The 13,383-nt window shown below is 39.2% G+C and overlaps 1 gene segment (V, D, J or C); it reads left to right on the top strand.

Annotated features, from left to right (window-relative positions):
• The first annotated feature begins 7,940 nt into the window (after positions 1–7,940).
• On the top strand, positions 7,941–13,163 carry LOC128647551 (immunoglobulin kappa variable 3-11-like). The segment is given in 3 exon segments: positions 7,941–7,996; positions 8,107–8,405; positions 12,981–13,163. Coding segments are annotated over 3 exon segments (531 nt in total).
• The last annotated feature ends 220 nt before the right edge of the window (positions 13,164–13,383 follow it).

Below are 13,383 nucleotides of genomic sequence, written 5' to 3'. Positions count from 1 at the left end.
ATAATACTTTTAATTGTATTCTGGAGTGTATGGGAAGCCAGTGAAGAGACTGGCAGATCAGAGCAGCTAATGTAGATTGGCGACTTAGGTGGATGAGTGTAGCTGAAGAATTCATAATAGATTGGAGGGAGGAGAGGCAGTGTTTTGTAAGCCCATTTAGAAGTAGATTGCAATATTCAATGCGTGACAAAATGAGGGAATTAATTAGTATTTTTGTAGTTTTTTTAAACTACAAATGTAAATGTTGCGCAGGTGTGCACATCAGGATATGTGCTTGTATATGTGGGTTGAATGTTACTCGATTGACCACCTCCTCCTCCTACAGACTCTTAGCTCTCTTTGGTCTATGTGACACTGCTCTCTCTTGCATCCACTCTTTTCATTCTGTGTCATTGATGGCGATCCCGACTCTTCAATGCCTCTGTCAGTTGGAGTACCTCAAGGCTCTGTTCTGGGTCTTCTACTCTTCTCCACTGCTGATAACACTTAGATCTACCTCAGTCTCCCCCCCGTTCTCTCTCCCCCTGTCCTTTCTCATGTCAGTGATAGCTTATCAGACATTTCTTCCTAAATTACTTCTCATCACCTAAAGATTAAAATGTCTAAGGCTGAGTTCCTTCTAAGCCTCCCCTTCTAGCTCTACTCTGATTTCAGTCTTTTCCATAACGGTCCACGGGTTGACTATCTTCTCATTCTCCCTAGTTTGCAGCCTTTAAGTTACTATTGACCCCCAATTTGCCCCCACATCCAATTGCTCTCTTCCTCTTTCTGCTACCACCTGCACAATATTTCAAAAATTCATCCATTTGTAAGAGCTGACACCATTAAACCCCTTAATGACAACTGACGTACCAGGTACGTCATGCATTAACAAGCAGTTAATGACAATGGACGTACCTGGTACGTCAGTTGTCTAACAGAGTGCTGGAAGTGATCACAATCACTTCCAGCAGCTCTGAGGGTATTGCAGTGATGCCTCGATATGGAGGCATCCTGCAATACCCCTTTACAAGACTCCGATGCAGAGAGAGCCACTCTGTGGCCCTCTCTGCACCGGTAGTGATGGTGCCGATGGTGCCTTTGACCGGTGGGAGGAGGGAGCGTGTGCGCGCGCGCGTGCACGATGCACGCGTGCACGTGTACGGATGTGCGTGTGCACGTGGGCGCGCGTGCACGTGCACGTGCACATGCGCACATTAGCCACACTGACACCAATGAAAAAGTAAGGGGAAAAAAAGTTATTTTATTTTTTTTATATTTAAAAGGATCTGTGAGGGGGAGGGGGTGGGGGTATTGTGGGGGGGCTGCTACACTACAGAAATAATTAAACACAAATAAAAGTTATAAATACAATTAAAATAAGTTTGGTTTGTGGGGCCAAACTGGGTACTGGCAGACAGCTGCCAGTACCCAAGATGGCGGTAATTAGGTAGGGGAGAGGGTTAGAGAGCTGGAGGGGGGGATCAGGGAGGTTGGTGCTAAGGCAGGGGTCCATCACAACTAAAATATTTAATAATTTTTATTTAAAAAAAAAAAAAACTCTTTTATTTAGTACTGGCAGACTTTCTGCCAGTACTTAAGATGGCGGTAACAATTGTGGGGTGGGGGAGGGAAGAGAGCTGTTTGGGAGGGATCAGGGGGTGGGATGTGTCAGGTGGGAGGCTGATCTCTAAAATTAACCCTGCAAGCTCCCTACAAGCTACCTAATTTAACCCCTTCACTGCTGGGCATAATTCACGTGTGGTGCGCAGCAGCATTTAGCGGCCTTCTAATTACCAAAAAGCAACGCCAAAGCCATATAAATCTGCTATTTCTGAACAAAGGGGATCCCAGAGAAGCTTTTACAACAATTTCTGCCATAATTGCACAAGCTGTTTGTAAATAATTTCAGTGAGAAACCTAAAATTGTGAAAAATGTAAAGTTTTTTTTTTTATTTGCTCGCATTTGGCGGTGAAATGGTGGCATAAAATATACCAAAATGGGCCTAGATCAATACTTGGGGTTGTCTACTACACTACACTAAAGCTAAAATTAACCCTACAAGCTCCCTACAAGCTCCCTAATTAACCCCTTCACTCCTGGGCATAAAACATGTGTGGTGCGCAGCGGCATTTAGCGGCCTCCTAATTACCAAAAAGCAACCACAAAGCCATATAAGTCTGTTATTTCTGAAAAAGGGGATCCCAGAGAAGCATTTACAACCATTTTTGCCATAATTGCAGAAGCTGTTTGTAAATAATTTCAGTGGGAAACCTAAAGTTTGTGACAAAATTTGTGAAAAAGTGAACTTTTTTTTTTTTTTTTATCGCATTTGGCGGTGAAATGGTGGCATGAAATATACCAAAATGGGCCTAGATCAATACTTTGGGATGTCTTCTAAAACAAAATATATACATGTCAAGGGATATTCAGATATTCCTGACAGATATCAGGGTTCCAAAGTAACTAGCGCTAATTTTGAAAAAAAGTGGTTTGGAAATAGCAAAGTGCTACTTGTATTTATTGCCCCATAAATTGCAAAAAAAGCAAAGAACATGTAAACATTGGGTATTTCTAAACTCAGGACAAAATTTATAAGCTATTTAGCATGGGTGTTTTTTGGTGATTGTAGATGTGTAACAGATTTTGGGGGTCAAAGTTAGAAAAAGTGTGTTTTTTTCCATTTTTTCCTCATATTTTATAAATTTTTTTTTTAGTAAATTATAAGATATGATGAAAATAATGGTATCTTTAGAAAGTCCATTTAATGACGAAAAAAACGGTATATAATATGTGTGGGTACAGTAAACGAGTAAGAGGAAAATTACAGCTAAACGCAAACACTGCAGAAATGTAAAAATAGCCATTGTCATTAAGGGTAAGAAAATTGAAAAATGGTCCGGTCATTAAGGGGTTAAGTAACTAATCTATTCCCTTGTAATTTCTTGACTTGACTGCTGCAATAACCTACTAATTGGCCTTCCTCTATTCCACCTTCCCCCACTTCAATCCATCCTAAATGCCGTTGCCAGGTTAATACACCTTTTCCACCAGTCTGTATTTGCAGGACCTTTCTGTGAGTCCCTTCACTGGCTTCCCATTCACAGCAGAATTAAATTCAAAATTATCTCCCTGACCTACAAAGCCTTTACCAATGCCGCTCCCTATTGGCTGTCCTCACTAAACAAAAAACTACTGCAAAACTCCTGAGATCCAAAAATATCCTGCTCCTTGCATCTTCTATCATCATATCTTCCCATGCTATACTACATGACTTCTCTCATGCAGCACCAACCCACTGGTACATGCTTCCTTATGCTGTCATATTTTCCCCTAATAAGCCAACTCAGTAACAAACTAATTCAACTTACCTAATAATTACCCTCATCTAACTCTGTATTAACATCATTTTCACTCTTGCAGTCCTCACCTCCTGTTTCTCACCCTCCTACCCTTCTAGATTGTAAGTTCCCACAGTTCTCACTTTTATCAATATTACTTACTGACAGTACTTCAGAATAAGTTGGTGCTTTATAAATAAATAATAATAATCACCTAGATTAAAAGTTTTGTGTTTTGCGGCTTGTAACGCTGAAAATATGGCATTTTCAGCATTAAAACAGCACCGCAGCTATTACTGTGTATATGTGTACCGCACACTTTTTAGCCTGTAACGCAACGTCAGTCCCGCATATGTAAAAATTAAGTTTTTTCATGGGCTTCCCATAGCGCCGGTATTACGAGTTTTGCGGTATGGCTAAAAAGTGAGCGTTACACCCTATAACGACAAGATCTGTACCTCAATCTAAAGTCAGTAGTTATGAGTTTTACGCTACAAAGCTGTAGCATAGAACACATAACTAAAGTGTTAAAAAGTACACTAAACACCCATAAACTACCTATTAACCCCTAAACCGAGGCCCTCCCACATCGCAAACACTATAATACATTTATTAACTCCTAATCTGCCGCTCCCGACATCGCCGCCACTAAATTTTTTTATTAACCCCTATTCCACTGCTCCCTGACATTACTGCCACTATAATAAACTTATTAACCTCATAAACCACCGCCCTCCCGCATCGCAAACACTATTTAAAAATTATTAACCCTTAATCTGGTGTCCGCCAACACCGCAATTTGATCAGCAAGGATTTGATCAGCTCTCATTCTATTGGCTGATTGGAACAGCCAATAGAATGAGAGCTACTTAAATCCTATTGGCTGATTGGAACAGCCAATAGGATTTTAGCAGCCCTAATTCCTATTGGCTGATTGAAATCTTTCAGCCAATAGGATTGCAAGGGACACCATCTTGAATCGCTTCCCTTGCATTGAAAATTTAGTGTATGGTGGCGACCGTATGAAGATGATGGTCCGCACCGGATATCTTTAGGATGGACCTGCTTCGTGCCGGCTGTATGAAGATCGAAGAGGCCGTCTGGATGAAGACTTCTTGCCGCATGGATGAGGACTTTGCAGGCTGGATGAAGACCCATCAAGGGGGATTTCAACAACTGTAAGTGGATCGTCGGGGGTTAGTGTTAGGTTTTTTAAGTTTTTTTTGGATGATTTTTTATTTTAGTTTAGGGTCTGGGCAGTAAAAGAGCTAAATGCCCTTTTAAGGTCAATGCCCATACAAATGCCCTTTTCAGGGCAATGGGTAGCTTAGGTTTTTTAGATATTTTTTTTTTATTTTATGGGTTTGGGGATGGGGGTTTGTAAAGTTAGTGGGTCTTTGTAATTTGTTTGCACTAAAAGAGCTGTTACCTTTAGGGCAATGCCAAACTACATTGGTAGTTTATTCTCGATTAGTTTTTTTATTTTGTGGTGTTCTTTTATGGGTATTAGAATAGGAATATTTTTTTTAATTTTTAATAATTTGTTTGTTATTTTGTGTAATGTATTTTTTAAGGTTTTTTTTGTAGCAAAAGAGCTGTTTAACTTAGGGCAATGCTCTACAAAAGGCCCTTTTAAGGGCCCCTGGTGGTTTGGGGGTTGGTGGATTGTATAGTGTTAGGTGGTGTTTGCATTCTTTTTTTGCAGCAAAAGAGCTGTTTAACTCAGGGCAATGCCCTACAAAAGGCTCTTTTAAAGCCCCCAAAAAGCCCTTTTAAGGGCCCTTGGTAGTTTATTCTAGAGTAGGGTTTTTTATTTTGCGGTGGTTTTTTTTTATTTAAGGGTATTAGAATAGGATTAATCTTTATTTTTTTTGGATAATTTCGTTGTTTTTTTTGTAATGATAGGTTGTTTTATTTTTTGTAATGGTAGGTTTTAGTGTAAGGCAGGTTAGGTTTTATTTTACAGGTAAGTTTGTATTTATTTTAACTAGGTATTTAGTAAATAGTTAATAACCATTTACTAACTAATCTACCTAGTTAAAATAAATACAAACTTACATGTGAAATAAAAATAAAACCTAAGCTAGTTACAATATAACTATTAGTTATATTGTAGCTATCTTAGTTTTTTTTTCACAGGTATGTATGTATGTAGTTTTAAATAGGAATTATTTAGTTAATAATTGTAAATTTAATTTAGATCTAATTTAATTATGTTAAAGTTAGGGGGGTTAGGGTTAGGTTTAGGGTTAGGGGTTATTATAGTTTAATTTAGCTTGTTGTGATGTGGGGGACTGGCGGTTTAGTGACTAATAGGTTTATTTAGTTAATAATTGTAAATTTAATTTGGCTACAGTATATCTTTATTATGTTAAAGTTAGGGAGTGTTAGGGTTAGGTTTAGGGTTATGTTAATGTTACGTTAGGGTTAGGTTAGGTTTAGGTTTAGGGGTTAATATAGTTTAATTTAGCTTGTTGCGATGTGGGGGGCTAGTGGTTTAGTATTTTGGCGGTGATATTGGGAGCGGCAGATTAGGGGTTAATAATTTTTTAAGATAGCATGATATCAGGAGCGGCAGATTAGGGGTTATTAACTGTAGGCAGGCATTAGTGATGTTGAGATCAGCAAATTAGGAGTGTTTAGTCATAGGGTTTATGTTAGGGTGTTAGGTTTAAACAGTATTTTTATTTCCCCATAGACATCAATGGGGCTGCGTTACAGAACTTTTGTTTCCGCGATCGCAGGTGTTAGGTTTTTTTTGCCGGCTCTCCCCATTGATGTGTCTATGGGGAAATCGTGCATGAGCACGTCTCAGCAGCACTCTGATTGTGTGCGGTATGGAGCTCAACGCAACCATATCGCACGCAAAAGGCGTATGTTTGAAAACTTGTTATGGCAGCACAATAGGAAATTAAATAACTGAACTTTTGTTGCGTTCGTTAATTTCTCTATAGTGCTCAAAACTTGTAATCTAGGTGAATGTCTCTCAATTATTGTCCATTTGAAATAAGGGAAAGGAAGCGAGTGGGACCGCTACGCTATGGAAAAAATCTAGTGAGTGGGAAGGAGGGAGAGGGGGATAATAGTTGGTAAAGGGATCTGGGAGGTGGTTGGGTGGTAGGGGAATGAGGGGGGGGGGGGGCAGCTACACTACGGAAAATAAAGTTGTTTTTTTAAATATGCAAAAATATAGGAACTATGGCAGCTAATAGGTAGAGGGGGGAGGTTTAGAAAGCTGTTTGGAGGTGATCAGGGATATTTCAGAAAATATATATAAAAAATATATAAATATAAAAATAAACGTTTATATTTATACTGGCAGAATTTCCTGCCAGTACTTAAGATGGGGGTTACCTTTGGGGAATGAGGAAGGAAGAGAGCTGTTTGAGAGGGATCAGGGAGGGATCAGGGGGTGGGATGTGTCAGGTGGGAGACTTATCTCTACACTAAAGCTAACATTAACCCTACAAGCTACCTAATTAACCCCTTCACTGCTGCGCATAATACAAGTGTAGTGCACAGCGGCATTTAGCTGCCTTCTACTTACCAAAAAGCAATGCCCAAGCCATATATGTCTGCTATTTCTGAACAAAAGGGATCACAGAGAAGCATTTACAACCATTTGTGCAATAATTGCACAAGCTGTTTGTAAATAATTTCAGTGAGAAACCTAAAGTTTGTTAAAAAGTTAACTATTTTTTTATTTTATCGCATTTGGCAGTGAAATAGTGGCATTAAATATGCCAAAATAGGCCTAGATCAATACTTTGGGTTGTCTACTAAAAAAAAAAATATATAAACATGTGAATGGTTTGGAAATAGCAAAGTGCTACTTGTATTTATTGCCCTATAACTTGCAAAAAAAAAGCAAAGAACATGTAAACATTGGGTATTTCTAAGCTCAGGACACAATTTAAACTGTTTAGCAAGGGTGTTTTTGATGTGTAACAGATTTTGGGGGTCAAAGTTAGAAAAAGTGTGTTTTTTTTCATTTTTTCATCATATTTTATAAAAAACAAAATTATAGTAAATTATATGATATGATGAAAATAATGTTATTTTTAGAAAGTCCATTTAATGGTGAGAAAACGGTATATCATATGTGTGGGTACAGTAAATGAGTAAGAGGAAGAATACAGCTAAACACTTACACAGCAGAAATATAAAAATAGCCCTGGACCCAAACGGTAAGAACACTGAAAAATGGTCTGGTCATTACGGCGTAAAAAAACTGCTTTCATATAGAAAACATCCCTAATAGTTACATTAAGCAAATTATTTCCAGTCATTCAATAACCTCTTGGGCTTTGTAGGTTTTGACAGTAGAATGTTATATTTATGTGTGGCTTAAAACAATATTCATTAGTGTTCCTAATTAAAAAAGTAATAATAACATATTTGTACAGTACAAAACCACTAACCCAGTGATGAAGGGGTCCCCAGTTAATACAACTAGATACACAATACATTATATTGATAAATCTATAACAGACAAGTGAAGTGTGGGACTATTTGCATTGTGCAGTTTTGCATAACCAGACATTTCCTCCCCAGTCTCAGCTGATGTACATATTACATTGTGCAGGTGACATCAGTCTGTATCTGAGCTCTCTCAGCAACACAAAGATGCTTTATCCAACTTACCTGCTGTGTCTATTGTTGTGCTATATTCAGTGTAAGTGATTCTGATTTTGTCTCAGTTGTTGTATTTTACATATTTGGACAAAAATGTAATTTAGAAATAAACAAATAATTATCTATAAATATTTTGCTTCCATTCTTCAGGTTCCTGGGGACAAATTGTGCTGACTCAGTCTGCAGATGTCACTGTGTCACCTGGTGAAAGTGTCACCATAACATGTAAAGCCAGTAGTAGTGTTAGCGGCTACTTAGCCTGGTACAAACAGAATCCAGGACAACGTCCAATGCTTCTTATCTATGATACAAGCAACAAACACACAGGGACCCCAGACAGGTTCAGCGGCAGTGGGTCTGGTACTGATTACACTCTCACAATCAGCGGAGTGCAAGCAGAAGATGCAGCAGATTATTACTGTCAGCAGCGTTACAGCTTACCTCTCACAGTGATACAGAGCTGTACAAAAACCTTCCTCTTTTGTTTTTTAGCTCTGAGTTTTCAAAACACTAGGAAGTACAAATTGAATATTGTATTGTGAGTGTCTATTGTGTTAAGAAATATTACACATCTGAGTGAATTTGTTACTTTCCTGTACCAGGAAAATATGTAGCTTTAAAGATTTCACAGGTTTAGATTTTAAAGTACAAATGAATTTCTTTGCCATTTGTAAAATGTTTAGGTGATTTGAGCTTTGTTGTGTTTATAAAACATTTGAAATATAATTTCTTATTTCTCTAAAGTACACAGAAAAGTTTCCTTCATAATGGTCTCCAGTAAAGCAAAACCTATATACTGTGTCACTGTGTGACAATACAAACGGCCAGATTACAAGTGGAGCGATACTCACTCAATAATAAAACAACAACAAAAAAAGAGAGCCCAATACTCTAATGTCCCAATTAAATGAAACATTCTTACTTAAAATATTTAAATACAGATGATGATACAATGTTCTGAATATGAACTTGATGAAATATGTCCAAGAGCCGTATATGAGCTTCAAGCTTCCCAATGCTGCTTTATTCAAAATGTTGCTTGTTCCACAGCTAAACAAACCATCAATCTCCAACCTAAAAGTGCAGAGGGAAACATACGGCTAGATTTAGAGTTTTGTCGGTAAAGACCCGCGTAGCTAACGCTGCTTTTTTTTCCCAACGCACCCTTCCAACAACGCTGGTATTTAGAGTTGTCTGAGGGGCTGCGTTAGGCTCAGAAAAGGGAGCGTTGAGCCTAATGTAGCTCCACTTCAACCCTCAATACCAGCGTTGCTTACGGTAGCGGTAAGCTGGAAAAACGTGCTCATGCACGATATCCCCATAGGAAACAATGGGGCATTTTGGACTGAAAAAAAAACCTAACACCTGCAAAAAAGCAGCATTCAGCTCCTAACGCAGCCCATTGTTTCCTATGGGGAAACACTCTCTAAGTCTGCACCTAACACCCTAACATGAACCCCGAGTCTAAACACCCCTAACCTTACACTTATTAACCCCTAATCTGCCGCCCAGGCTATCGCTGACACCTGCATTATATTATTAACCCCTAATCTGCCGCTCCGGACAACGCCACAACCTACATTATCCCTATGAACCCCTAATCTGCTGCCCCTAACACCGCTGACCCCTATATTATATTTATTAACCCCTAATCTGCCCCCCCAATGTCGCCGCTACCTTACCTACACTTATTAACCCCTAATCTGCCGACCAGACCTCGCCGCCACTATAATAAATGTATTAACCCCTAAACCACCGCACTCCCGCCTCGCAAACACTAGAATAAATAGTATTAACCCCTAATCTGCCCTCCCTAACATTGCCGCCACCTACTTACAATTATTAACCCCTAATCTCCCGCCCGCAACGTCGCCGCTACTATAATACATTTATTAACCCCTAAACCTTTAAACTTAAGTCTAACCCTAACCCTAATAACCCCCTAACATAAATATAATTTAAATGAAACAAAATAATATTCCTAAAAATAACTAAATTAATCCTATTTAAAACTAAATACTTACCTATAAAATAAACCCTAATATAGCTACAATATAACTAAATAATTACATTGTAGCTATTTTAGGATTTAAAATTATTTTTTGCAGGCAACTTTGTATTTATTTTAACTAGGTACAATAGCTATTAAATAGTTAATAAAATAAACTATTCTATAATACAAAAAAAACAAAACACTAAATTACAAAAAATAAAAAAGAATTACAAGAAGTTTAAACTAATTACACCTAATCTAAGCCCCCTAATAAAATAAAAAAGCCCCCCAAAATAAAAAATGCCCTACCCTATTCTAAACAACCAAAGTAATCAGCTCTATTACCAGCCCTTAAAAGGGCTTTTTGCGGGGCATTGCCCCAAAGTAATCAGCTCTTTAACCTGAAAATAAAAATACAATACCCCACTCAACATTACAACCCACCACCCACATACCCCTACTCTAACCCACCCAAACCCCCCTTAAAAAAACCTATCGCTAACCCCCTGAAGATCATCCTACCTTGAGTCGTCTTCACCCAGCCGAGCCGTATTCTTCATCAAAGGTGCGCAGAGGAGGTCCTTGATCCGGTAGAAGTCTTCATCCAAGCGGCAAAGAAGAGGTCCTCCATCCAATAGAAGTGTTCATCCCAGCGGCGTCTTCAATCTTCATCCATCCGGAGCGGAGCGGAGCCATCTTCAATGGAGCCGACACGGAGCCATCCTCTTCAACCGACGACTTCGCGACGAATGAAGGTTCCTTTAAGGGACATCATCCAAGATGGCGTCCCTTCAATTCCAATTGGCTGATAGAATTCTATCAGCCAATCGGAATTAAGGTAGAAAAAATCTGATTGGCTGATGCAATCAGCCAATCAGATTGAAATTCAATCCAATTGGCTGATCCAATAAGCCAATTGTATTGAACTCGCATTCTATTGGCTGATCGGATTGAACTTCAATCTGATTGGCTGATTGCATCAGCCAATCAGATTTGTTCTACCTTAATTCCGATTGGCTGATAGAATTCTATCAGCCAATCGGAATTGAAGGGACGCAATCTTGGATGACATCCCTTAAAGGAACCTTCATTCGTCGGGAAGTCCTCGGTTGAAGAGGATGGCTCAGCGTCGGCTCCGTTGAAGATGGCTCTGCTCCGCTCTGGATGGATGAAGATTGAAGACGCCGCCTGGATGAACACTTCTACCGGATGGAGGACCTCTTCTTTGCTGCTTGGATGAAGAGTTCTACTGGATCAAGGGCCTCCTCTGCGCACCTTGGATGAAGAATTCGACTCGGCTGGGTGAAGACGACTCAAGGTAAGGAGATCTTCAGGGGGTAAGCGATAGTTTTTTTTAAGGGGGGTTGTGTGGGTGGTGGGTTGTAATGTTGGGGGGGATTTTATTTTTATTTTCAGGTAAAAGAGCTGATTACTTTGGGGCAATGCCCCGCAAAAAGCCCTTTTAAGGGCTGGTAAAAGAGCTGATTACTTTGGTAGTTTAGAATAGGGTAGGGAATTTTTTATTTGGGGGGGCTTTTTTATTTATTAGGGGGCTTAGATTAGGTGTAATTAGTTTAAACTTCTTGTAATTCTTTTTTATTTTTTGTAATTTAGGGTTTGTTTGTTTTTGTATTATAGATTAGTTTATTTTATTGTATTTTATTTTAGGTAATTATAGGTAATTTATTTAATTAATTTATTGATAGTGTAGTTTTAGGTGTATTTGTAACTTAGGTTAGGATTTATTTTACAGGTAATTTTGTAATTATTTTAACTAGGTAGCTATTAAAGTTATTAACTATTTAATAGCTATTATACCTAGTTAAAATAAATACAAAGTTGCCTGTAAAATAAATATAAATCCTAAAATAGCTACAATGTAATTATTAGTTATATTGTAGCTATATTAGGGTTTATTTTATAGGTAAGTATTTAGTTTTAAATAGGATTAATTTAGTTATTTTTAGGAATATTATTTCATTTCATTTAAATTATATTTATGTTAGGGGGGTGTTAGGGTTAGACTTAGGTTTAGGGGTTAATAAATATATTATAGTAGCGGCGACGTTGCGGGTGGGAGATTAGGGGTTAATAATTGTAGGTAGGTGGCAGAGATGTTAGGGAGGGCAGATTAGGGGTTAATACAATTTATTATAGTGTTTGCGAGGCGAGAGTGTGGTGGTTTAGGGGTTAATACATTTATTATAGTGGCGGTGAGGTCCGGTCGGCAGATTAGGGGTTAATAAGTGTAGTTAGGTAGCGGCGACATTGGGGGGCATATTAGGGGTTAATAAATATAATATAGGGGTCGGCGATGTTAGGGGCAGCAGATTAGGGGTTCATAGGTATGATGTAGGTGGCGGCGGTGTCCGGTCGGCAGATTAGGGGTTAAAAAATGTTATTATAGTGGCGGCGATGTGGGGGGGCCTCGGTTTAGGGGTACATAGGTAGTTTATGGGTGTTAGTGTACTTTGTAGCACAGTAGTTAAGAGCTTTATATTCCGGCTTTAGCCCTTAAAGCTCTTAACTACTGACTTTTTTTGGCAGTAGGAGTCTTGTCGGTAGAGGGTCTACCGCTCACTTCTCCCAAGACTCCAAATACCAGCGTTAGGCAGATCCCATTGAAAAGATAGGATATGCAATTGGCGTAAGGGGATCTGCGGTAGCCTGGAATCGCGGTAGGGAAGTGAGCGGTATTGGTGCTCACGCAGCCCCTTAGGACCGTTCTACTCAAGCCTTACCTTGTGGTGCTTTTCCAGCACATTCTTGTTGCACTACCTGGAGCCTCTACTTTGCCTTACTCCTGTGAAGGGACTTCCGTGGTTTTCCTAGGGTGATTCCGCCTTCTCCACTTCCCTGCCAAATCCTCCTTCGTAGCCTGTCAGCCATCACACTGCTGCCTCGGATCGGCTGCTGACGTCATCAGCTACAGCTGGGCTTCCCTGTGTCAGTCTCCCAGCACGCTGCTGCAGCATCTTGCTTCTCAACCTCCTCTACAGTTTGGCTGTTTTCTCTCTTCTCTCTCCACTAGCTTCTAGGTGCCATAGTAGCCTGCTTCTCCATACTGCTTAAGTCTGCTTGCCTTCCCATCTCCTGCAAGCCTTACCGGTCTGTCTCAACCTTACCTACATCCTCATCATCAGGGGCCAAGGAGTCTGACTGCCGCTTGCTGCACGCATTATCTGACCTGGTTAAATCAGAAGGATTCTTGTAAAGCTTTACCTTTCTATCTATCTATCTATCTATCTATCTATTTATCTATCTATCTATCTATATATATATATATATTTGTCATACCCACATTTATATCACGGTATTGACTTTTACCTGCCTAGTTACATACTTGATATAGTAAACAACATTGTACAATTGTGATTTGTATTCAACAAGTGTAAAACAATCATCAAGTCTAATAATTGCTGATGTATGCTGGA

This window comes from Bombina bombina, chromosome 2 (assembly GCF_027579735.1).
Source record: "Bombina bombina isolate aBomBom1 chromosome 2, aBomBom1.pri, whole genome shotgun sequence".
In the NCBI taxonomy this organism is placed as follows: Eukaryota; Metazoa; Chordata; class Amphibia; order Anura; family Bombinatoridae; genus Bombina; species Bombina bombina.
Note: the sequence above shows the minus strand (reverse complement) of the source record. Positions and strands in the feature narration are given on the sequence as shown.